Below are 24,140 nucleotides of genomic sequence, written 5' to 3'. Positions count from 1 at the left end.
AAAAATGTACACAGCACTCTCAGTTCACAGGCTGGGGTCAGACCGGGCCTGTGGGCAGCAGCCCGCCCTGCCCTGCTCCAGCCAGGCCATTGAGCCTCGTCCTCTGCAGAGGTGACAGGTCCCACTTCCCCGGCCCAGACCACTAAGTTCTACATCAGTGACTGCACAATAAGTATACACCTCAAAATATTTTATTTAAAAACTAAAGATCATCAGAAACACTAAACCAAAACTTTAAATTTTCTTCAGACAAACTTTGGCTTTGCGCTCCCTGAAAGGTTAGACCATGTGGTTCGAGGCTCCAGGCCACGGTGTCTGCCACCCACATGCCGGAGCCACTACACCCGTCTGCTCCCTCCAAAGAACCCTACGGCCAAATTCCCAGCGTCGTGCTTGACTTTTAAGGAAAACTGGGATGAAAGGTAGTACTCAGATTATTAAATTAAGCAGTATTCTTTAATCTTTACTCAACTGGAAAAATGTTTAGGTTAGTACTACTTAAAAAGAAAAATCCAAACTGAAACCAAACAATATCATGCTTTTCAGTACAACATAAATAAACCCAACAACCCCTGTAACTACTGAAATATAAATAAATAAAATGAATCTTGAATTTACAGCAGCCACAAGAGAGATAAGAAATAGAGGAGTGAACAGTGAAGCAAAGGCTAATACTTCTCTGACAACTAGAAGAAGGTCACCCACCTTTCTTTCTCGCCTGAGACTCCCGGCACCCAGACGGAGCATTGATGTCTCCTATGCCCTGGAAGTACACATACTTCTTCACGGTGATCAGATTGGGGGCAAATTTCCAGACATCTTCTCGGTCATCAATAATGCAAACCATTGAGTCTCCACAAGGAAAGAGATTTCTGGAAGTAAAAATGTATCAGAACTACTAATACCATTTACAAAAAATCATCATCAATTAAAAGTCATGATTTTTTATACGTAACTAGTAAATAGCAAATTAATCAGAAACAGATGCAAACTACTCTGAAGGGCTTTTCTTTAGCTCACATTTAAACTCTCAAAGTTTCCAGAGAAAGGAACATTAAAATAGTCAAACTCTTCTCCACTGTCTGTGATATTCCTGAAGCAGCAGTCAGCACGCTCTCCTTAAAGGCCACAAAATAAAGAGTTTACTGTCTGGGGGCCCCGCCCCGGTCCCAGCAAGGCCCCAGTCCCAGCAGGGTGGCATGGCCAGTACTAATCAAGTGGGTGTGGCCACGTCCCAATGCAACTTTATTTACAAACACAGGCTGCTCCCGAAGGTGAGGGCTTTCAGTTACAGGCAGGAGGTTGTGACCTTACTCAAACTTGAGCAGTTTGAAATAAACCACCATCTCCTGCAGTGTGCCTACGTGACATCTTTTCAAGTCCAAAAAAGTGACTGCTCTATTCCCAACAGCTATTAGGATGTACGGGGTGAGCAGAAATGTTAACAAGGTCTAAAAACGCAACCTAATGGACGCAGGCATGCGCTGCCACCCTCAAGTGTCTTGTGAAATTCAATTTCTGTCCACAACTCAGATTCAGAGATGTCAGCTCGTAGCATTCAAAACTGAGAGTGACAAAGGCTTCTCGCCTGTCTTTAAGGATCAGGAAATAAACCCAGGAGAAATGCCTGCATGTTTAGGTTCTCCAGCTGCTAATAAAGGCCACAACTACCCAGAAAAAAATGTTCGTGTGTCCAAAATTAACATGATTTTCTATGAGTGTGTTTGCCATAGGCGAAACATAAGGTAGCTAAAATAACTTACAGATTTAGTGCTTTTGGCACATTTAATTCCAGATGAGAGAGAGAAAAACCACACCACATCCAGACTGAGAAAGCAGACCTGCCTGCCTATATCCACCAAGCCCAGCACCCACCACTGTGTCTATTGGGGAGGAGGCCCATTCTGCTCTGACATTCTCACTTTTGGGTAGCCTGTCCCCATTATAAATCACTGACACCGTCTTTCATTTTCCTTTGTCATCGTCAGTCTGCTCACTCCAACGCTAACTAGCAAACACAAGGTCGTTTTCTGAAACAAGTCCTTGCAGACACTCTTCTTAGTTCATATGGACTTGAATAGGTCTTAGTCTGCGTGGACACCCTAAATCTGTTAGCTGAGAGTGGCCAACACCAGCCAAAAGGCCACCGAGACTACAGCTGTTATTGTCCAAGTGTCGTCAGGAATCAACATCCATGAAAACAAGTCACGTCTGATATAGTATCATAACGGGCAGACCTACCCTTCTGGGTAGAAATGGGGAAATCCCTTGTACAGAGCAAGCCAGAAATTTCCGAGAATGTAAAACAGCCTTTTGATCAGCGGTGGGAGAGCCCCCTCCTAAAAGCAGAGGACAGGAAGGGGCACACAGTGATGAGAAGGACGTGGAAACAGGCAGGGTGGGGCAGAAGGCGCCATGACTTAGGGTTTCATGACTTACTATGAGGATTAACATACAAGCTCCCCAGGAAGTATAAACCTGAGACGCCAACACTAATGCCAAAAACACCTTCCTCAAACTCACGACTCTGCCAGACAGCCCATCTTGCACTGGGGGAAGCTCTGGGTACTCTTCTGTCCAGACCGGCTCTCCACTCGTCACCTTCCATTTCCTACGTCCCCAACCCCGGCCCTGCCCTCAGCTCCCTCTCCCCATGCCCTTGTCCTCCTGGGCTCTGGCCTGAGTCCCCCAGAGCCTGGACATTGAGGGAGAGGCAGGGAGGAAGGGGTCTGGTTAGAAGACAGCGGGCTTCCTAAGAAACCAGGAGACTAAGTATAGGATTAATGCTCTGAGGCCCAAAACGCCAGTCTTTAGAGTGAGAATGAAGAGTGAGCTTCAGCAGTGAACGTGCCAGGTACATACCTAAGGTTGCCTGTTTTAGAAAACGGGTCAATACACTCGTCCCTTGACAATATTCGATGAGAAAAAAGCTTCTTCTCAGGATCTAAAAAGCCTTTGAAAAGAAAACAGACAAGGTCACGTGTCTAAGATCCACTGCCATCCCCCTGTGCACACGGTCAGGCCTCTCACAGTGTCTGTACATCAGAGACTCGGAGCATCACATATCGGCATCAAATACGCTTCTCTTTTCAGGTAAGACTGTCACTCACTTCCGGTTCCTTTTCTCTTATTTTAACGCGTTTAAGGGCATATCCTCATTAAAAATTACTGATTTAACATTACCTGGAATTTTGCTAAGAACAGAAGATACAGGATGAACAAACCTCAGTGTCACCTCCCCAGGAAATAGAGTCTGCGGGGCAACAGACACCTACACACAGTTTCCACCCACAACAGACAAGTGAACACACAGTTTCCACCCACAACAAACACAGGAACACATAGTTTCCACCCACACACTGTGTCCAAGGAGCTGGGATCCAAAAGGAGCCCAGAGACTGGACACGAGGAGGCAGACCCGAGATGGGAGCTGAGTTCTGGCTGTGCCACCATGTGCAGTCACCCTGTACCTTCAGTTTCTTGTGAAGCAGAGGGGTGAGCTGGACATCTCAGCAGCACTTTTAAACTCACACCCTAATCCGTGCTTTCCCAAGACATTTTTAGGTTAAATCCCATCAGCACTGCCCAAACACAGACATGGAAGCATGCCTTCCTGACCTGATGTGCATCCCAATGCACTGTGTTTAGTCGCCACGTTCTTCAGACTGGCGTCCAGTCAGCTACTCCCTGTGCCCATCCACACCCTGCCTCACCCTCTGCCGCAGTCTGTCTCAGAAATCACCAATCTGATACACAGGTTTTATTGTTTGCTACTATCAGCTGCAATACACACATCATGGTTAAAACAAGTCTGTGCACCTCGAAGTCCTCTCACACGCTGTGCCATGAGCACTGCACTCGGAGTCCACATGGTCTCCCTGGTCACGAGCACTGCGCTTGGAGTCCACGTGGTCTCCCTGGGGACCACTCTATACAGTAACCTCCAGATGCTTCAATCCTTGGGGTACTGAGTCATGAGCACTTCATGAACAGAAAATGCTTGCTCTTACAGAATGTAAGTTTTATATGAACACTGAACCCACTCAGTAGCTAAACCTAAAATTTACTAATAGAATTATTAGTGTCTCTACAATAAAATACATGAAAAGCACCCAAAGCTCTTAACAGCTCTATCCGAATGAAAATATTTCTATCCCAATTACACTAAACACACAAATTCTGTGAAAATGGTAACTTCCAAAATTAAAAGTTGATAGAAAGAGGAAGCTATAGAAACCATGCCTGTTCAAAACCACGGTTAGGAATCAGTGAAAGCCTGGGCCTCTGGTTGTCATCTGTGAATAATCACAGGACCTAGATGATCTGCTGACTCCTTCCAACGCCACGATCACGTGCAGACGCCAAGCTCAAACTCCGTGAACCCCTGCTGCACGCACGGGAACTTCTCCATCCCCACCCCCAGCCCTCTGAAGGCCCAACCACTCTCAGAGCCACCCAGGGCATCCGTCCTGTGAGTGATGACTGCCTCCCAAGTCCTCCCCGGTGTGACATGTTGTCGGTCTCGACGTCCCAGCCAGTGCTGGGGGGTAGCCACACAGCAGCCACAGGTCCGCTGAATACGGTGCTGTTCTACTGAGGGTCTCTGCACCCTCCTGACGGGGATACCAGCCTATAGTTTCCCTGTGCTATCTGTCTAGACATGCTGGAACGTGGGAAGTCTAAGGTACAAAGCACAGCCTGAATGGAGAAGGCTCACACTGACTGCAGGCAGGAGGAAGCGCTCCTCCCCAGGTCTGCTGGGCAGTGCAGACATGCTCTACTTGGGATGTCTTCCTAACCCTCCAGGGACACCTCCCTGGGCACTTCTATCTCAGGTGGTATTATCTTCACTATTTCTCTACCTGCATTACTAATCGATTCCTAGAGAGACACCAAGCTTCCAGAGGGGAAGGCAGAAGCCCTCATTTGGCCACACGGCTACCCCTGAGGTCTGCACCTGAAGGACTTAATGTGCAGCCTTCACATGGGGCGCTGCTTATTCACTGGTACAAGAATACTAGAAAGTAGTTACACTGGTCTTCAAATCATGTCTCTCAGGCAGCCACACAGCAGCCATATACTAAAGGCAGGTATGCTGAATTTTAGTTACAAGATGAATTAACTTTAATACGTTGCTTACGTGTTCATGATTAAAATCTCCTACAAAAGTACTAAATGTTAAAAGGGGATTCAAAATTCATTTCGCTGTCAACAAGAAAAGACCAAGATCAATCTGTAAAGACATCTGAATTTGAAAGTACTTAAATTTAACCACACAGTATCTAATACTAAGGAGCTGTGACCACATTATTACGCAGGTGCCAACATCCACCAGTGGGTCAGAGAGGCCAGAGCCCGGCTGTCCTCAGGCAGGGTGAAGCCTAGCCCTACACTCCATCCTCAGCCAGAGCTACCACCAGTGGGCAATGCCGTGCGGCCTAGGGATTCCTGTGTACAAGCGCTGCTCGAGCATGGCCAGCAGAGCAGCTTAGAGTCTCTACCAAGATAGCAAGTCAAGCTGAATCAGACATCGCCCACTCCCAGATAAGAGCTACCCATTCTGTCTGCACTTCAAGTGCAAGTGCAAACAAGCATGACACTGCTCCAGAACTCTTTCCAAACCAATTACTAAAATATCTTAAGTACGCTTGTATAGAAAGTTTCCACCTTTCCACATATCTGTGGTCCTGGCCAACTTCCAAAACGGTCTGCAGTGCACATCTGGCCAGAATGACAGCAGCCTGCCCATCTGGGCTGGAGTGTGTCCAGCAACAGCCTGTGGGGTCCCGGCAGAGTAGGGAGGCACCCTCCCAGGAGACAAGGGGCTGGGCCATTCTCGTCTACCAGACGGACTGAACTTTGCCTTGCCACCCCCAACTGCCAGCTATAAGTAAGACTGAAATTTAGTTTGGGAGAGCTTCTTGATTTTTTCCTTCATCTTCAAGAAAACACCACTGAAAATAAGAAATAAACCAAACCCACTGTCAACAATACGCACATGTTTCAGATCCACACAATGCTCAGTTCAGTTAGGGTAACTGAACGGCACTGGAGCCACTCACCTGCGATGGTGTGCGCATACAGTCGGCTACCAAAAGTGAAGACGTGCAGCTCGTACAACTTTGCGATCTTCTCCAGGAACTCCTTGCAGTGGGGACGCAAACGGGTGTGCAGCATCGGCTCGCCCCGGCCCAGCTGGAAGTGAAATATGCCCTGAAAAGAATGGGTGGTGTCCAGTCAGAAGAAAGGAGCTCCCGAGACAGCATTTCCACACCGTCCCCCAGAGCTGCACATATGTGCTCTACTGTCACGGACAAGGAGTCAATTTAGTGTGCTAAACTCATGTGGCACAAATGCTTTCCTTCACACGCTCTACGAGAGTTAGTGCAGCCTTCTCTGCTGTGGTAACTACCTATGGTAACTACCAATGACAGCCATGGCAACTACCTATGGTAACTACCTATGGCAACTACCTATGACAACCATGGCAACTACCCATGATAACTATGGCAACTACCTATGATAACTATGGTAACTTCTATTATAACTATGGTAACTCCCTATGACAACCAACCACAGTATGACTACCTATGATAACACAATAACTACCTATGGTAATTACCCATGATAACTACCGATGATAACTATGGTATCTTAGCTCTCTAACGAAATGAAGGTAACCGCCCAGCTGCTATGGGCTTCACTAGGGGCTATGCAGCAGATCCTCACCCTTCCTATCTGTCTGATAACGGATAAAGCAGGATCTGAGTGATGTCACGCACGTCTTTGTTTCTTCAAACACTAGTATTGTCAAGTAGCAGAGCCACAGCAGATTGCTTAGAACAGATCTCCAGTAATCTACCCACAGTGTCTTCCTGAGTTACTGATGAAAGGAAACCAAATATTCCCACATAACTTGGTCTAACTCAGGGACTCCTTTAAGACAGCTTTATTAACTCACACCCTCAAGAGAAAAGCTGAAACAGTATCCTAGATCATCTTTAGTAGATGGATGAAATTAGTAACACAGCAGACCTCACTTCATTGTGCTTCGCAGATACTGCAGTTTTTACAAGACCCTCCACCAGGAAAAAGATTACGACTCGCTGAAGGCTCAGATGATGGTTAGCATTTTTTAGCAATGAAGTATTTTTTTTTAATTTTTGTTTTTATAATTTTTATTTATTTATTTTTTTCCCCCAAAACCCCAGTAGATAGTTGTGTGTCATAGCTGCACATCTTTCTAGTTGCTGTATGTGGGACATGGCCTCAGCATGGCCGGAGAAGCAGTGCGTCGGTGCACGCCCGGGATCCGAACCCGGGCCGCCAGCAGCGGAGCGCACGCACTTAACCGCTAAGCCACGGGGCCGGCCCAACAATGAAGTATTTTTAATTAAGGCAGGTATGTTGTTTTTTAGATATAATGCTATTATACACTTAGCAGACTGTAGGTTAGCATAAACATAACTTCCACATACACTGGGAAACCCAGACTCCGTGTGACTCGCTTTACATAGTTCCTGCTGGACGGTGGTGCTCTGGAACCAATATCCCCAAGGTACGCCTGTACCAACCTGCTTACACGATTAATATGTAAAGAAGTTTACTTTCCCTAGGAAGTTAAACTCTGAACCTTTTCATCCTGTGTATCATTAATTTTCTCAGTAAAAATACTCTAAACAACAACTGAAGAAGAAAGGTACAACCCTCCAGGCCTAGTGAATTTCTCACCAGCTCTAAATCAGTCACACCATCCTGTTAAGACATTCAGGAGTGTGAAATTTTATAAACAATTTGACCCTAGTCCACAGTTAAAAAGTCCAGAAGTTGCAATATAAACATCCTTAAAAACACAAGTTTGGATCTTCAAAGTTAAGAATTAAATATGTCTTTCTAGATGCCGCCAGCAGGAGTCCAGGTTTAGGAGCTGTGATGTGTGGGTGGGCACTCCTCCTTGTACCAGGCAGAGCCCTGTAATTACGCTGTTAATGAGTCCAGCAGAGGAGCCCGGCCGCCGGGGTGTGGGCAGAGGCCCACTAAAGCCAGCAGGAATAGCTGAGGACCATCCATGCAGACATGAGGACACCTTTGCCCTCTAGACCACACAAGCTGAGAAACAGGTATGTTATAACTTGTTTAAAGTGTTTTATAAACCAACTAAAAATGCCCAACTTCAAAGGCACAATAAAACCCAGAAACAGCTGTGGTGATATATGCAGGTACATACGTGTCACATATATTGCATAAAGGCCTCGAACTCTTTAAGACAATGAATGAGCAGAGTAGTTGTTATGAATGAAACAACCTGAAAGTATTTACTACCAGCCTACATTACACAAAAGAATACCAAATATTCCCTACAGGACACCATGATATATAAAAGTGACTAATACAACTAAAAAATGTGAACTGTTTTGTGGGCGAGGAATGAATTCTAGCCATAAGAAGAAAATTTACCGCTCAACAGAACTACTCAATTCTCTCCATACCACTAATGACGCAAGTTACGAGAGAAGTGATTTTTACTGCATTAGGGACTGCACAGAGGATCTGCATGCACATCTGTATCGCCTGATTCATGGACTAAGCCAAACTAAACTGACCAAACTTCTTTCAGGTGAAGTTTGTAACAAAACTCTGAAGACACGTGGCTGTCACTGAATTGTTTCCATCAAACCTCTCCTGTTACCATCACACTGTCATCCAGTGGTCTCACCCTTGATGGGGTTTGGGGCAGGCGCCCTGCTGGCCCGGGGCTGCACTGCCCAGCCTGGCGTCAGTCCTCTTTCGTCAGAGAACACCTTCCCACTGTGCTCAGTCATAATCAGGAATTGGTGAGATCTGTAGACACTGAAAACCCAAGATCTAACGTGAATCCTCACATCAATGGTCTAACAGCTAAGAACCTTAAAAAATGATAACCTCAGTGTTGGTGAGGCCTCTCTAGTTAATGACAGTATAAGCTGGCACCAGCCTTCCCTTCGGAGAACCATTTGTAATAGGCATTCAAAGCCTTCTGAAGGGTCCAGAAATTCAACTTCTCGGGCTCTGTACTTAGGACAGAGTTAAAACGTGGGCAAGTTTTCTGTCCTTAAATAGGGTTCCATCCTTGACCCCTTCATTTCTCTCTGTATCTCCCTGGAGAATCCAGGCAAGGTGATGCCCAGCCTTTCTCTGCAGCCCAGCTCTCTCGAGTACAGACCCAGGTACCCACCTGCTCCCCCTTCCCCCTGAGTATGCCAGATATTCCTGGAGAACATCCAAAATCAGCTCATCTTCTCCACCAAGACCATTCCTCCTTTGCCCTCCACTCCACCTTGAGAGGCAGGAACAAGAAACTCCAGATCTCGGAATTCTAAACCCTGCTAACTAACATGGCCACGTGTGGACCTGGCACACAAGAGGCGCGCATGAACGAGGAGGTGAGCATGAGCTGGCCGTGCCTCCTGACGAGGACCAGCACGGAGGACCCCCACACACCCCCAGAGCACCGGCCTTGGAGGAGGCCCAGATGGGCAGGGCTGACGGGGAGCCAGTGTCTGCTCCTGCATCTGCTGGCCCGAAGAAGCCTCCAGATGTCGCCAAGCCCTCACCTTGTTTGACATCTGCTGGCAGTGCTGCTCTGTCGTGTGGATCAAGGTCTGGTCCAAGTCGACCATGAGCACCAGCTTTCTGTTTCGATGCAGTCGTTGCTGGTCTTCCCTTCCCAGCTGCTCAGCTTGCTAAAGTTAAAAAGAAAAAAAGAAAAATGACAAAGTAAGTATATTTGGATCCAAAATAAAGTTCAATTTTATCAAGAAAAACAAGAAGAAGTTGAGAGATGTCCTTCACCACCCTCCACACTGCCTTCCTGGCCAGCCAAACCTGCTGCAAGTTAATGTATCCCACGGGGCCAGGGGGCCACACCGCAGTTGCCCACAGCTAGCTCACTCTGGCCCAAATCCCTTGTGATCCTAATTCTGTAATCTAATTAAAAACACAAACCGATGAAAAATGAGGGGAAAATAGAGTAGTTGTATCTATAAACATTCAGTTGAATGCTACGGAGCAACTCAACACAAAGAGCTGCAGAATCAATGAAGACAGCAGGAAGCTGAGCTGGGAGAAGGGTGGACAATGGGAAACAAGGGCCAGGCGGGAGAAAGGCAGCACGAGTCTCAGGTTCCTGCACGCTCAGCGCTGTCTCGTCACCTCGGGAGAGACCCGGGTGGGTTGGAGACAGCGCAGCACAGATGTCACCCACACCGGGCCAGCGCCAGCTCTCCTCTTGGTGGGGCCCTGGCCCTACCTCACATCAGCCAACAGAGGGGACCAGACACATAACAGTGACAAGTGCCTCACAGTGTGTATCGTTTTACGATTTCTCATGGTAACCGATATTCAGCTACTACTATCAACAGACCGACTCCTGTTCCTGATTAGGTTACACAGGAGAATTCTGCCTGTTCCTGAAAGGGATTATGGAGAAAAGCCAACAGTTACTCTGTTATAGCAGAAACAGTGGGGAACATTCTCCTCTCTTTTTATCCCAAACTTCCTAGTTTTGTTTTATACACACACACACACTCTCTCTCTCATGTATTATATTTGTTTAAAGTTCAGTAAGTCAGAAAAACTAGAATCATGCATCTCACATTTGTCTTTCCTACAAAAAACAAACAAGGTATATACCATTTAACAGCACAAATCCAATAAAATTATAACACAGAAAAACGTTTTGCCTGCCTATGCACAAAAATGTGCAGCTCTAACACTGCTTTATAACTAAGACGAGAACCCAGCTTTTATGTGACCCTGGGAGAAGGGTGCTGGCCTCCTGCTCCTCACGCCATTTACACCCTTAGCCCATGAAAACACGAGCTGTCAGGATGCCTCCGACCAACACTGCCTAGGGACCCTTAGAATGTATAAAAGGTAACAGACACTCAAGGTAAAACCCCAAGCTTCTTGTCTTTTCAATTCCTGTGTGCCTGTGTCTGCTGGTACACAGATGCGCGGGGCTCGCCCCCAGGAGCACTGCAGTGAGGTGCCCCTCTCCCTCCACCCCATATCCACGTGCCTGGCACCGCCAAACCCCTCTCAGTTCTGACACTCTCACCTCTCGCATGGCCTATGCCCACTCGGTCCCAGCCCTGCCACCTGTTCTCCACGTGGCAGCCTGCACGCTACCTTCCCCTTGTCCCTGCTCACGTGCTCCTATGGCTCCCAGACATGCTCCAGCTCCCCGTCTCACGTCTGTCAGCCTCCCTGACCCTCCCTGACCACACTGGATTTGAGCCCTGCAAAGCAGCAGCACCCTGGAGAGCTCCATGCCTCCAGAGCAGGCGCAGCAGTGGTTTGGGAAAGAAAAAGGAAGAAGTGCAGCCTTGGGTTTTGCAGGAAGACAACACATTCCACAAGCACTATCTGTCCCCTCAGTGGTTATTTCAGAAATAACAACCATTACACATCTGACATTTTCTCCAAACATCCCTCTACAGAGTAGGTGAGGCCCGCAGATGCTCCACTGTCCCCAGGAGATGTCTTCTCGAGCACTTGGGCTTACCTCGGAGCTCACCATCAGCTCCGGGACACTGTGTACCATCGACACGGTGGCCGTGGACAGCGGAACCTGCTGCTTCCCGTTCTTACTCTGCAACCTGTGGACGCGAGAAGGGGTGTGAGATGAAGGCCTGGAACTGAGTACCTGTATCAGGAAGCACACTGAATTGTAGGTGACATGATTTCAATTCATACTCTAGTTGACATATAGTGCTAGCTAACTGCAGAATTTTACTCTGTTGACCACAGCTAAAATATCCACCACTGTCTGAAAACAGACAGGAAAACTGGTAAAAAATTAAGTAACAGTCACATTCACAAAGTTCTCTGTGAAAATAAACTGATGGTCACACCAAAACACAGAGGCCCTCAAACTGAAAACACAGAGCGGTCCAAGGCTCAACATGTGTAATTGAGGGTAACCCCTTGACACTGGTGGTAAAGTAGCCCCAGGTGTGAGACGGGGCCTGGGGGTTGTGAAGTACAGGCCACCTTCAGGGATGGCTGCTCCAGACATTAAGGGATGCGCAGCTTTTTCGGCTGGGGCGAGAAGCAAAGCTCAACCTGCTAGCACTTTCCTCCCATACCTGGCATGAGCATCAGATAGAATTTAGTGCTTTCAGAACTTAAAGAAATACAGCCAGAAGCTAACTGACTTTTCACGGCCAGGTAAGGGAGGGGTGTCTGCTGTCTGCAATCGCGGTGGGGCTCCTCGCCCTCCACCCTGGCCCTCAGACATCTCATCTCTTTGCACCCCCAGGGCACCTCCTCTCAAACACCGCGAGGCGCCGCGTGCTCGTGCTCCAGCTGCAAGTACTTACTGGGTTAGGTCCTGGCCACACTCGGCGCACAGGCCCTTCATGACAACTGGGTGGCTACATCCTTCTAACCGCACCAGCACCGCCCTAGAAACAGGGATGAAGACAACCACAGTTGGAAAGGGAAGCACCGGAGCGGGAACAGGCACCGGAGTCTTGCACCAGCCCCCCAGGGACCCCCGTGTGACTTCAGGCAAGTTGCATCACGCTGCAGGGCTCCACTTCTCAGGCTATAAAATGAAGGGCCTTTTCACCCAGGAGTCCCTTAACGTAAAACAAAACAAAAGTGCGTACAACACAGCTGAAAGAACTAAGGACATCCTTCAGGAGAGACTTGGGGATAACATGAAAGCTGTCTCAAAATGTATTAAATATTTATATGCGATCCTCTTATTTCTGATAAACAATTTACAAAAACTGAAACTCTGGTTACCTCAACAAGGAACAACTTTGTTAATACCGAGCAACAAGTGATTGTTACCTCCCAGTCTAGAAAGACGCTATGATTCATCTACGTTTTTTTGATAGAACTATTGTAATACTTTTAGTTTTTATAAACACAGAAATTACTATTTTCTTTGTATGTTCACATCAAACACTGGTCACCTGGCAGCACTCCTAGAAGGCAGCCAATCGGCGTGTGAACCTAAAGGCTGTGTGATCAGAGCACCTGTCGAGTCAGTGCCCCAGAGGCCCCACGACTCAGGACCGTGGGGACTGCCGACCCAGCTGAGCCTCGCTCAGACCCAGGGCACTGGGGCCACGTGTCAGGCCAGTGTCTGTGGAGCGGGCCCTTTCCTCACAAAATCAGGCCACGAAAGACAGAGACATTCTCTGAAGTCTGAAGAGTCAGGGCCAGCCAGGGCCTCACAGTCAGATATTGGCTATGCCCCCGCCCTCCTTGCCCAGGTGCATCCTGGAGGCTCCCGGCTGCAACTGATTGTCAGGGCTGATAGAGCTACCAAATGGATATACCTCCAACCAGGGAGCAACACTCCTTCCCTGCAGGAGCCTCTTTCTTCCCCTCCCTTCTGTCCCTAGCACTCACAACCAGCTGCTCAGGGCACCCTGGATGCGGCCAGGGACCTCAGTATCCACTGTGTATCCACAGCCTGGCCGGGTGCTCGGCCCCACACCACGGTGCTGGGTCACATGGCGGGGCACCTCTTCCCCTGCTCGCTCTCCAGGGATGTGCTCCATCAGTCCACACCCTTTACTTGGGGCGTGCTCTCCCCTGCCTTAATGCCACTTAAACATCTACCTAAAAATCTGCCTCAATTTCCCCAATCTTAAATAAACAAGAGGAATGGATAAACCCCTGCACCAGACCACACATGGCTCCTCAGGGCAACCTTTCCTTCCCTACAGCACTTGGTCAAGGACGTCTTCGTGCTCCAGGCTTCCACCAGCTGTGGCCCCTGGTGATCCACGTGCCAAGGGAAGTTCTGCCCTGGCTTGCTGTCCACCTCCTCTGGGCACCCTGCATTTCTTCAGCCCTTCCCCACTGAGGCTTGTGCCTCTGGTTCCAGAGCGGGCGTTCGGGTCTGGCTTCGGGACCCTGGCCCAGCTGGCCTTCTCTACTCACTTGGCTCCAAAGCACCCCACGCACACTAAAACCCAGCCCACCACCTGGGCACCCTGAAATGCCTTCACTCAGACACCGCTCTTCCAGTTATCTAGGCTCGCCGGGTCCCCGGACAGGAGCTCCCTCACCTGTTTCTAATCACCCCCCCACCCCCGAGAGGCCACCCGGTCTGGGTCCCTCGGTTCACCACTCACAGGACCTCCAAACCAGCCCTCACGAGGACACCCCGCTCCTGCCGCAGTAAGGGCACGCCCTTGTCCATGGGGTCCCACCCACCTGCCCAGACCCCACTTCAAAACACCTGTAATTCAGACTCCCTCATACTGGGGCCCCTTCCTCGCCTGTCCTGCTATCCCAAACGCACGTGGGGAAGATGACGCGAAACTGTCTGGGATTACACTGGCAGAGCCGCAAAAGGACCCCAGGCACTTTCCTGACAGTCATCAAAGGCGTATTTCAATCATTCACTAATCAGTCTTTTAAAGGGTCTATCAGGGGTGCTTGCGGGGTCCTCTGGAACCTGGTAAAAGTCTGCTGTTTGCCCCTTGGAATGCCGGGGTAGGTTTTATGAGAAACAGAGTAAACTGGTTCATCCACCAACTGACAAGTTCTTAAAAGCACTGATGCTGACGACACTCTAATTTCAGGCTCTGCTGCCCACCCACCACATGAGCACACACAGGCCGCACGAGCATGCGTGATGGGTGGGCTCCAGGCTCAGGTGTGTGTGACCTAGGGGCTGGGCCTTGAGATGCCGCTTCTCCTCTGTGGGCACAGCTGATGGGGGAGACTTAACAGAGTTTGCATTCGTTCACTTCACTTATTTTTAAACTAAAACTTATGGCTTTGGGGATATTTTCTCAGGAATCTCAAAAATGTACTAAGAGGATTTCACCAATCTCCCCGAAAAACATCAACCTCAAGGAAAATTTGGTGTGTCTCTAGCTCAACCAACAACCAGGTTGGAGATATGTGACGTACGTGTTTCCAGGCTGTGGTCTGCCTTTTCGTTTTCTTAACAGTGTTTTTTGAAGACCAGGTTTTTAATTTTGATAAAGTCCAATTTATCAAGTTTTCTGTATCCTTATTAAGAAATCCGTGTCTTACCCAGGTCACTAAGATTCAACAGGAACCCAGAGTGGGTGGGGCGACTCATTCTAGATGACTAACTCTACTTGAGGTGGAAGGAAGCTCCTAGGACAGCCTCACAGACAGGTGATATCTGGGTTTCGACACACAACGGAGAGAAGAAGAGCCGCGGCCGGGCAGCACAGGCGAGGTGCAAGGGGCTTCAGGCCTCCCTCCCGGCGTGAGAACAGGAGTGAGGGAGCGGAGGATTTGAGAGCAGAGATCTCGAGCCTGAAGGCAGCACAGAGGACCCACAGGAGGGTTCCACCGAAGGGCCTGGGCAGCGGGAGCGGGGTGAACAGACGCTGACTGCACCGGGACGGCAGGAGACACCAAGGGATGCCTGAACCAAGTAGGAAGGCAGACATCCCCACACACCCCTGGAATGAACCTGCAGGCTGATGGTTGACCAGACACACGGAAGGAGAGAGGACACAAACAGGAGCGAGGTACAAACAAGACCAGCAAGTTCGCCTGGAAACAGAGCGAGGGAGGCGCAGGCGCCTCAGCTGAATGCACGCCGGACGTGGATGGGCCAGGGCTGGGATGCAGGCCTGACACGCCCGAGTGCCAGGCCAGGGCGTAACCACCAAGGAGAAAACAGACAACAATGGGCCTTTGGGGAACCCCAACAATTAAGGGATGTGCAGAAAAAAGAATGTCAATTAAAAAAAAAATCAGTGCTCACAGAGGCTGCAGAGCCAGGCCCAGGACAGACACATGGAGGGGACGTTTTAAGAAACGAAATAAGAGTCAGTGTTCAACGCCCCCAAGAGAAACCAGATGCCTGGACAGGGAGGGAGGCGTCCGCATCCTGACTGTGGGTGCTGGTTCCAAGGCACATACGTTCATCAAGACTCACCAAACTGTGCACTTAAAACTCGGGCACTGCACTAGTTATTACAACAAAGAGGCCAAGGCCATCAGATTTGGCGGTTGAGAGTTGTTGGTGACCTTCCAGAAAGGCCTTCTGACAGAATACCACAGCAAGAACAGAGGAGCGCGGGGGCCAAGTCCCAGGGGGCTGGTGCTGCAGCCCCTCCGCCACTCCACGGCCACCGTGACGCATGTGCTTGGCCAATAATGTGCCTCCAAGCACTGTTGGAGATCCCCACCTACTACTCACTACGCCCACCTCATCTTTCTGTCTGAACAACCCAAGCACCTTCCTGCACCCAGTGCTGCACTTCCTCCTGGAAGTCTGCTCCCACCGCCCCAGGTGGCATGCCCTCCTCGCTAAGCTGTAACTAGAAGACCCACCAGACGCAGAGTCCTTGAGGGAGCAGGGAGGCACTGGCCCTAACTTGTTTCTGAGTCTTGGGCAAAGCCTGGCCGGCCAGTAGGCACCCAAGGCAGGCAGGGGCGAGCACAGTCGCTTCTTCCCCAGAACATGTCCACACTCAGACATCAGGAGCCTACAAGGATTCTTGAGGTCTCCTAATCCATAAGGGGAAGAAGGAAAGCCGGACCCACCCAGACCCAGTATTTAATAGCGATCGCTCAACGAGCATAGAATTCAGGCGCTCAGCTCCTTAACACTTGGCTCTTTCTGATGCACCTTGTGCCCTCCGATCTTCCCAGTAGAGAGAGCAGACCCAAAAGCTGATGAGTACAAAAAATTCAGGGCTGTTTGGTACTTGTATATTGCACAGCATAGTCTGCTCACCCAACTGCCTGGCAAGCCCAGTTTCTGGAGTTCTGCAGCTTGGGGAGGATGGCAGGAGAGGCCTGGGGCTCAGAGCTGTTGCTGGACTGGACCCCGCGGGACACACACATACACACACACACACACACACACACAGCACTGCCCGACTGCAGCCCGTGATGGTCTGTGACCTTCACACAAGGCTCAGATGTGTGGCCGAGGCAACCAGCTGTTTGCCTGCCTCACTTACACTTGCATGAGGCCCAGGGCGCAGCATCTCAGAAACATGCAGTCTAAGTTAAAAGGAAGGGAAACAGCCTTTATTCTGTCTCAGTTAAAAGATCGTTCAGAGCTGCCTTTCAGGGTCAGAGCTAGGTACAACACTACCCCAGCAGACCCCTTCCGCATCTTTGCACAGCTAAACAACTCTCAAAGACAGAGATGGAGTGGCCATGGGAGAGGGAAAGGGATTACAAACACCATAACAGCAATGTCCTTTTTTGGTGCAAGATGTTCCCTCTCTTCACCTCTGAGGACACGGACACAAGCCAGGGGTGACAGGCACTCAGTGGATCTGAGTGTTTCTCCCCTTAACCCCTAAAACAGCCACCACATTGTAAAGGGACGGACGTGCCGTGAACTCTGACACAGCGCTTCCACCAAAGATACCAGCCCCAGAACGTCCATTCACAAACAAATGAGAACTTTCTGGTTTGTCCCTGAAGAAAATCCACAGGAAAATCATGAAATGCAATTTCTAAACAAGCTATTTCTCCCAAAATATACAAGTACCAAACTCCCCTGAATTTTTTGTACTCATCAGCTTTTGGGTCTGCTCTAATGGGAAGATCGGAGGGCACGAGGTACATCAGCCAAGTGTTAAGGAGCTGAGCGCCTGAACTCGATGCTCATCAAGCAATTGCTATTAAATACTGGGTCTGGATGGGTCCAGCCTTCCCTCTTCCCCTTACGGATTAGGAGAGCTCAAGAATCCTTGTAGGCTCCTGATGTCTGAGTGTGGACACATACTGGGGAAGAAGAGACTATGCCGTGCTCCAGATCTTGGTTGCTAAATGCCCTTCTCCACTAAAAGGAAGCGGGATTTCTTGGCGAGATGGCTGATTCCAGGACTACAGCTGGAAAGGAGGAGGCTAAATGCCATTTGTGTCAGAAACAGGGCCACGCTCTAAGACGGAAGGGGCCTTGTCAGAGGAGCTAGCTTGAAGGGGCTCCCACTGGCCAAATCTGGGATAACCTGAGCATCAAGGCAAATAATAACAATGGACTACAATCCTTGAATAAAATATGAATCTGTGAGTCCACACTGATAAATTAACTGTTTTTACAGTAGGAAGCCAACCAAGAAATGCAGAAGGAATGGAATCAAGAACATCACCATTGGACAATCCTGATAAAACCAGCAGAGTCAGACAAGAATCAATAGATGCCAAAAACGGTGGGTAACAGTTTGATGAAAATTTAAGATACTCACTGAGTAATAAAGTATCTCTCACAAGATACTTGACACTTACAACAGGAAAATTAGTCATTTTCCACCACAGACACCACCTTAACCAAGGGATCAACAGCAAACAAACCAGAATGGCACAAACTGACACCATGTGCCGCCAGGAGGGCTGCTCAGAGCACACACGGACCCCCCGGTGACATCCTGGCCAATGCACACCAGGGCCTAACTGACGGCCACTGTGCAAAACCACCAGCCCACAATGCAAAGATAAAGGGAGAAGACAGAGGAGCTGCCCTAGGCCAGAGGAGACTGGGGAGCCTGGCACTGACCACACCACGTGACCCAGACAAAGTCTCTCGCGCTACAAAGGACGCTGGGGCCCAGCAGGGAACCTGCAGAGCAGAAAAGCCCTGCACCAGTCACCCTGGTTCTGAGAACCGCACTGCGGTCGGGTAGGAGAATGTCTCGGTTTTTAGGAAATCAAAGTATTCAGGGGTAAAGTGACATCACGCCTGCAACTTACACCTCACCTTTAGAAAAAAATAACGTGTGCAAGGGGGGAGAAGGATAAATAAATATGGTGAAACGTCAGCATTTGGGAAATCTGGGTGAAGCTCTTCAGAATTCTTGGTACTATTCTTGCAGGGTCCCACTAAGTCTGAAATTATGTCCAAAAGGAGCTCACGGCGTACTTGTTTTGTCTGCAAGTACTGCGGGCAGTGGGGGTGGGGGGGACATGGCCATCAACACCCCATCATCACTCAAGCTGGGCACGCAGCTGGACACCACCCCAAGCTAAGACAAAGCCACCGCAGAGAACCTGGGCCCGCTCTGGCCTGGCCTCTGAATCCATGGTTTTAAGAGGAAAGGCCACAGCGTCTGAAGAAGAGACTAACGAGGATGGGACTACCCACTCCCAGTGCGTCGGAATCTAGGCCCGCTACTGAGACTCGACAAAGGAAGTCCTACAGAGCCCTCTTAAAACTGCACACAATTCCAGTGTGCTCCAGGGTGACTTACTGGACAAACTCTATCTTCCTAACATGTTTCAAAAGCAGGTAGAACCACATGCACCCAGGCTCTCCCCGACTGCTGGGTCAACAGCCTCACAGCCGTAGTGTCTCCAGCCCGTACTCTGGAGGGCCATGAAATTCTTCAAAATAACATGCCAGCAATTTTACATGCTTCCAGCCTTAAAAAGCAGCACCATCCCCGTGGCATGCTCAGGTGAAAAGCAGTGCGGGCTAAGCACACATCTATCAGTTAACGCACAAGGTGGACTGAACTCCGTCATTCCCACACCTTAGAACCAGCACACGAAATGCATCAAGACAGTATGGAGCCAGCAGCGTCCAAAACTGAAAGCACTACACGAAAACCATGAACCTCTTTTAAAGCTACTTCAAAATACAAAGATTAAATAAGTTAAAGTTTAGCTCAAGTTCTTCTGGAAATTATAAGGAATTCTGTAAATATAAAATGCTCAACGAGTAACATTTAACACCTATTTACGATCTTTACGAAGTATACCTGTCTTTTAAGATATTATGCAAATACTGTGAAATTGATTTGCTGTATTTTCTCTAGATTCGCTCACTCCCCAAATATAAAAAGCATCATTTTTTCTGAGACAACTGACATAGTACATTATTTGTTGTTGTTATTTACAGCTTTAATATCAATATTTGTGCAGTTTTTTAAAACACATACAAAGTTGAAGATTTACCCATTCTTCTAACCAGATATCTGATTTCGTGGACCCAGTTTAAAACTAATTTTAAAGAAAACATGAAAATGGAGATAAATCTGACAACGCACACTACAATTTCTTTAAACCTACACATCATTTTTTAGGCAGACACGCTTCAAAGGCCATTGGTTCAAAGGCCTTTATTTAAAAGATCAGGCAAGATACCTAAAAATCAAAACAACTGCAGCAAACATAAATCACGCATGTACAGAGAACTAAGGGAGTAAAAAGGCCAATGGTTTTCTGTTAAGTGAAAATTGGAGAAAAACAAAACAGGAATCCGTTTGAAGTAGAGATTAAGTTTAATGGGTTCAAGTAAACAAAGTGACAATTTCCCCAGTTTTAGACAAAAATGTCTTTTTAACTGACTAATATTTAAATAGTGCACACGTCAACAGGGAAGGATAACATGATTTAACTAAAAGAATCTACTAATTCTTCAAGATTCTTGAGATCAGGATGAGAAAGTAATTTCCTGACTCCAAGGCAAGACTTCTCTACATGATTACTTTAGTGCACTGACTGAACTGTGTTTAGAATTTAATAAAAACCGTCACTACCTAATTTTAGAACCCTAAAACCGGGTACTAATCGCAGGTTGTTTTCCTTATTCTTCAGTCTACAGAGCAAGGGAGACAGCAATACTGCGACGGCTGGGCCTTCACGTTATCCAGCAATCCTCCTTCCTGCTCTCCGGCGGCGCTCACCCCAGACTGGCTGAGGCAGACTTTCTTCCTGCAGACAAACCAGGTACGGGGCACAGACAAAGCTGGTCAGACGCCCACTGAGAACAAAGACGCTCCCACAGCCTCCTCCTTACCCATCTCGATGGTAACTCATTCCCTGATTATTTTACGTATCTTCCTTTTTTTTGGGGACTTCAGCATCTCCCAGTCAATGACGACAGACAAAAGAGCAAACAAGGACGGACATCATTAGGTAAACTAATAACTAACAGAGTTGGTTTCTGACAAATGGTACCCTGTCACGATATTTTCAAATCAAGATAATTTTAACCCACACAAATATTACAAAAACATAAATCGTCATTCTATCTACTTGCCCCCACTGAGACTCTCCGGATGAAGAATGGCCTAAGGAGAGGGCAACACGGAGGAGAAAACGAGGCAGGCCTCAGCAAGGTAAGGTGCTGCACACATCAAAACCTCTGGGACCTCAGTCCCCTCCTCAGTCTGTGGAGTAAGGATAGTTCCTACCTCTACCTGATGGCATGAAGCACTACAAACACATACAATCTTACCACAGGTCGCAACGGTAATGGGGTGATCATGTCCACTACACCCAGATGCAACATTTCTAAGCTCCTAGAACTGTTCATTGCCAGAGAATAACCCGATGCGGTCAGGATGAATCCTGCTGATGACAGCGATGACGATGGCAACAACAGCTCCAGCCAGGTAAGCCTGGCTCTGTGCTGGTGCCTTCCTCATACTCACTCACACCTGCATCCCAGGAGAAACGCTGCCACTCAACAGGCTCTCAAGGAACCCATGACAGACCACCGCAGTGAGACACCCCAGGATCTCAACACCAAACACACAAAAAGAAAAAGACTATTCACAGCTGGGAACTGGCTGATTGGTGAGATCAATGCATTGGGCTCCTGCGATTGGCCAGACCAGCTGATGGGGTCAAAGCATGCATGTGGTGTTTCTCACCAGCTGTGACCTGTCACTGCCCTGTCTGGGCCTTGGTAGCCTTCTACACCAGAGAAACAGAACAACACGGAGAAGAGCTTTTCACTTCAGGGTTTTCTACACAGCGACACACAGCATTGGGCTTCACCTCCATAATTTACGGACTGACGGGTTTATGGGCTCATTAGGGCGCAAGCGATGGTCAGGTAAGATCTGACTCCAAGATAACAACAGCAGCATACCAGAGTGTCACATGTACGGCACAGTGAGCCCCTGTCTTCCGAGAAGCCAGGCAGGGGGCTCCGGTGGAGGGTGCCACGAGGCAGCTCCCCTTCCACCCCACCTGCATTCCGTGGGTAGGCGTGGGTGCCTGAGCTGAAGGCTGAGGACCCAGACTCTGTCTCCAAACAATGACCTAGGAAAAGGGAACACAGGATGAGGATTCTGGGGCTGAGATAAAGACCAGTCCTTTCCCATCCTATCCTGGTCATCAGCTTCTTGGGGGGTGGAGGGCAGGCGGCAGATGCTCAACAGCCAGAGGATCAGTGCAGGCCACAGGGAGAGGAGCCAAGACCAGAGCAAGTGGCACCGTGCGCCAGAGGAGGGCCAACGTGGGCAGAAAGGGCCTGAACACCCAGGACACCCTGTGGCTCCGCAGAGGAAAGCTGCGCACCAATCACTACACGCAGGAACGCTCACCTACCCTGGCTTTCTGCTCCTGACAATGACAACCACAGTCATGCCACGGGCACACACCTGTGCCCACACATCAATCAAATCTCAGAGCACAACACCGGTAAATTCAGACAGGTAGACTATCGGATTCACACACTGCAAAAAAAGAAAAAAGGCCCTTTATGAGGTTAAAACGCACGTACAGAGAGCTAGACCCTACGGTGGGAGCGTGTGCTTCTATTCTGTCGCCCTGAACCACTCGCGGGAGACTGCACCCCCTTCCCGAGCTCTGATGCAAAACTGCGCCAGGTTTCACAACCGCGCTTCACAAGATTTACTCAAACCTAAAGAAACGCACTCCCCCCCCCCCAGTTTACACCGCGAGAAGCGTGGAGCTGCCCGAGTTTTCTTAACTTACAAACGCGGCATCTCAGAGACAGGGAGGCACCTACTACAGAAAAAGAGGAACGACCGCACTGTTTCCTAGAGTGCAACTTCGGCGGCTCAAGAATTCTTTTAAAGGCAAACACCTGCATTTGATAAAATCACAAGCAGTGACTGTCGTCCAGCCTCAGAAACACCCGCAAACGCACAGTGAGCACAGCCCCTTCAGCTGCAGTCCTGGGAACCCTTTCCCGCCCAGTGCCGGGACCAAGACCCCCTCCAGACCCCGGCCCCCTCCCTTCCCCTCTCCTGGCCCGAAACCCCCTCCAGACCCCGGCCCCATCCCCTCTCCTGGTCCGGCATCCCCTCCCTTCCCCTCCCCCGGGCCCCACTCACCCGGGGGCCACCACTTGGCCGGGCTGCGCGCACAGCTCCCGCACCACGCCGGCGCGCTCCGACCTCAACCGGCGCTCGGCGCGCACGCAACCCCCGGCGCCGGCGCGGGCAGGGGCGGGCCCAGCGGGCTGCGCGGACGCGGCGGCCTCGCACACTGCCAGCACGGAGCCGAGGCGCACGGCCGCGCCCGCCGCCACCCTCCACTCGAGCAGGCGCAGCGGCCCGGGGCCCGGGCAGCGCACCTCAGCCACGGCGGCCGGCGCGGCGCCCTCGGCGGGAAGGCGGCCGGCGAGCGGCGCCTCCATCGCGGCCGGCGGGTCGCTGAGGAAACGCGGCGGCGGGCGGGCGTTCAGGGCCCGACGCCCATCGCGGGCGGGCGACCCGGCCCAAGCGGCGGCGGCGGCGCTGCGATTCCCGCTCCGGCACCGGCTTCCACCCGCCGCCCTGGCCCGCGCCGACTTCCGGGACGGCGTGCGATGTCACGTGACGCCGCGTACGTGCGCGTACGCCGAGGGGCCTGCGGGTAAACACACGCCCACGCGGGCGCGAGAGGCGCTGCGCCGGCCCGAGTACCGGAAGCGTCCTAGGACCACCGTGCGGGGTGGGCCCGGCAGGAACAGTGTCACCACACGCCCCATCTGCCCTAGGGTCGCTGGCGTCCTGGGACTACGGGTCCCGGCATGCAACCCGGGCCGCCGACCCACAGCCCCGCCCGTCACGAGCTCAGGCCCGGCGACGTGAGAACTACGAGGCCCGGCATGCAATGCGGGCCGCCGTCCCACGGCTTCGTCAGGCGCTGAGATTCGGTGTCGTTAGACGGCTGGTCCCGGCATACAACGCGGGCGTCGTGGAGCTGCGGTCCCGGCATGCGGCGCGCCGTCCAGGGTCAGAGGGCGGAGGGCGCCGGGTCGCTCATGTGCCCCGGCGGTCGAGTGTCTCGGGGTCCCCGACGCTGGCCTCCTCCTCGCCGCCTTGCCGACGTGCCCCCGTGGGGCGGCCTCCCGCCTTGGCCCGCAGGGGAGAGGTGCCCTCGGGGCCGCCCGGGGCCCTCAAGGTCACCTTCGGGGCGGCCCCTGTGGAGCCTCACGC

At 50.3% G+C, this 24,140-nt stretch overlaps 1 protein-coding gene across 5 annotated transcripts in view; it reads right to left on the bottom strand.

The window, feature by feature from the left end:
* CTDP1 (CTD phosphatase subunit 1) overlaps window positions 1-23,468 on the bottom strand; it is an 81,266-nt gene extending 57,798 nt beyond the window's left edge. For all 5 annotated transcript variants that reach the window (XM_058557355.1, XM_058557358.1, XM_058557357.1 and 2 more), the window contains exons 1-7: window positions 23,052-23,468; window positions 12,363-12,446; window positions 11,546-11,639; window positions 9,594-9,722; window positions 6,063-6,213; window positions 2,863-2,953; window positions 706-872 (exon numbers count right to left, since the gene is read on the bottom strand). In XM_058557355.1, the coding sequence (XP_058413338.1) occupies window positions 706-872; window positions 2,863-2,953; window positions 6,063-6,213; window positions 9,594-9,722; window positions 11,546-11,639; window positions 12,363-12,446; window positions 23,052-23,356 (1,021 nt within the window). In that variant the 5' untranslated portion in view covers window positions 23,357-23,468. The remainder of the gene's footprint in view (window positions 1-705; window positions 873-2,862; window positions 2,954-6,062; window positions 6,214-9,593; window positions 9,723-11,545; window positions 11,640-12,362; window positions 12,447-23,051) is intronic.
* Window positions 23,469-24,140: the final 672 nt, after the last annotated feature.

Source organism: Diceros bicornis, chromosome 16, assembly GCF_020826845.1.
Source record: "Diceros bicornis minor isolate mBicDic1 chromosome 16, mDicBic1.mat.cur, whole genome shotgun sequence".
Taxonomy (NCBI): domain Eukaryota; kingdom Metazoa; phylum Chordata; class Mammalia; order Perissodactyla; family Rhinocerotidae; genus Diceros; species Diceros bicornis.
Note: the sequence above shows the minus strand (reverse complement) of the source record. Positions and strands in the feature narration are given on the sequence as shown.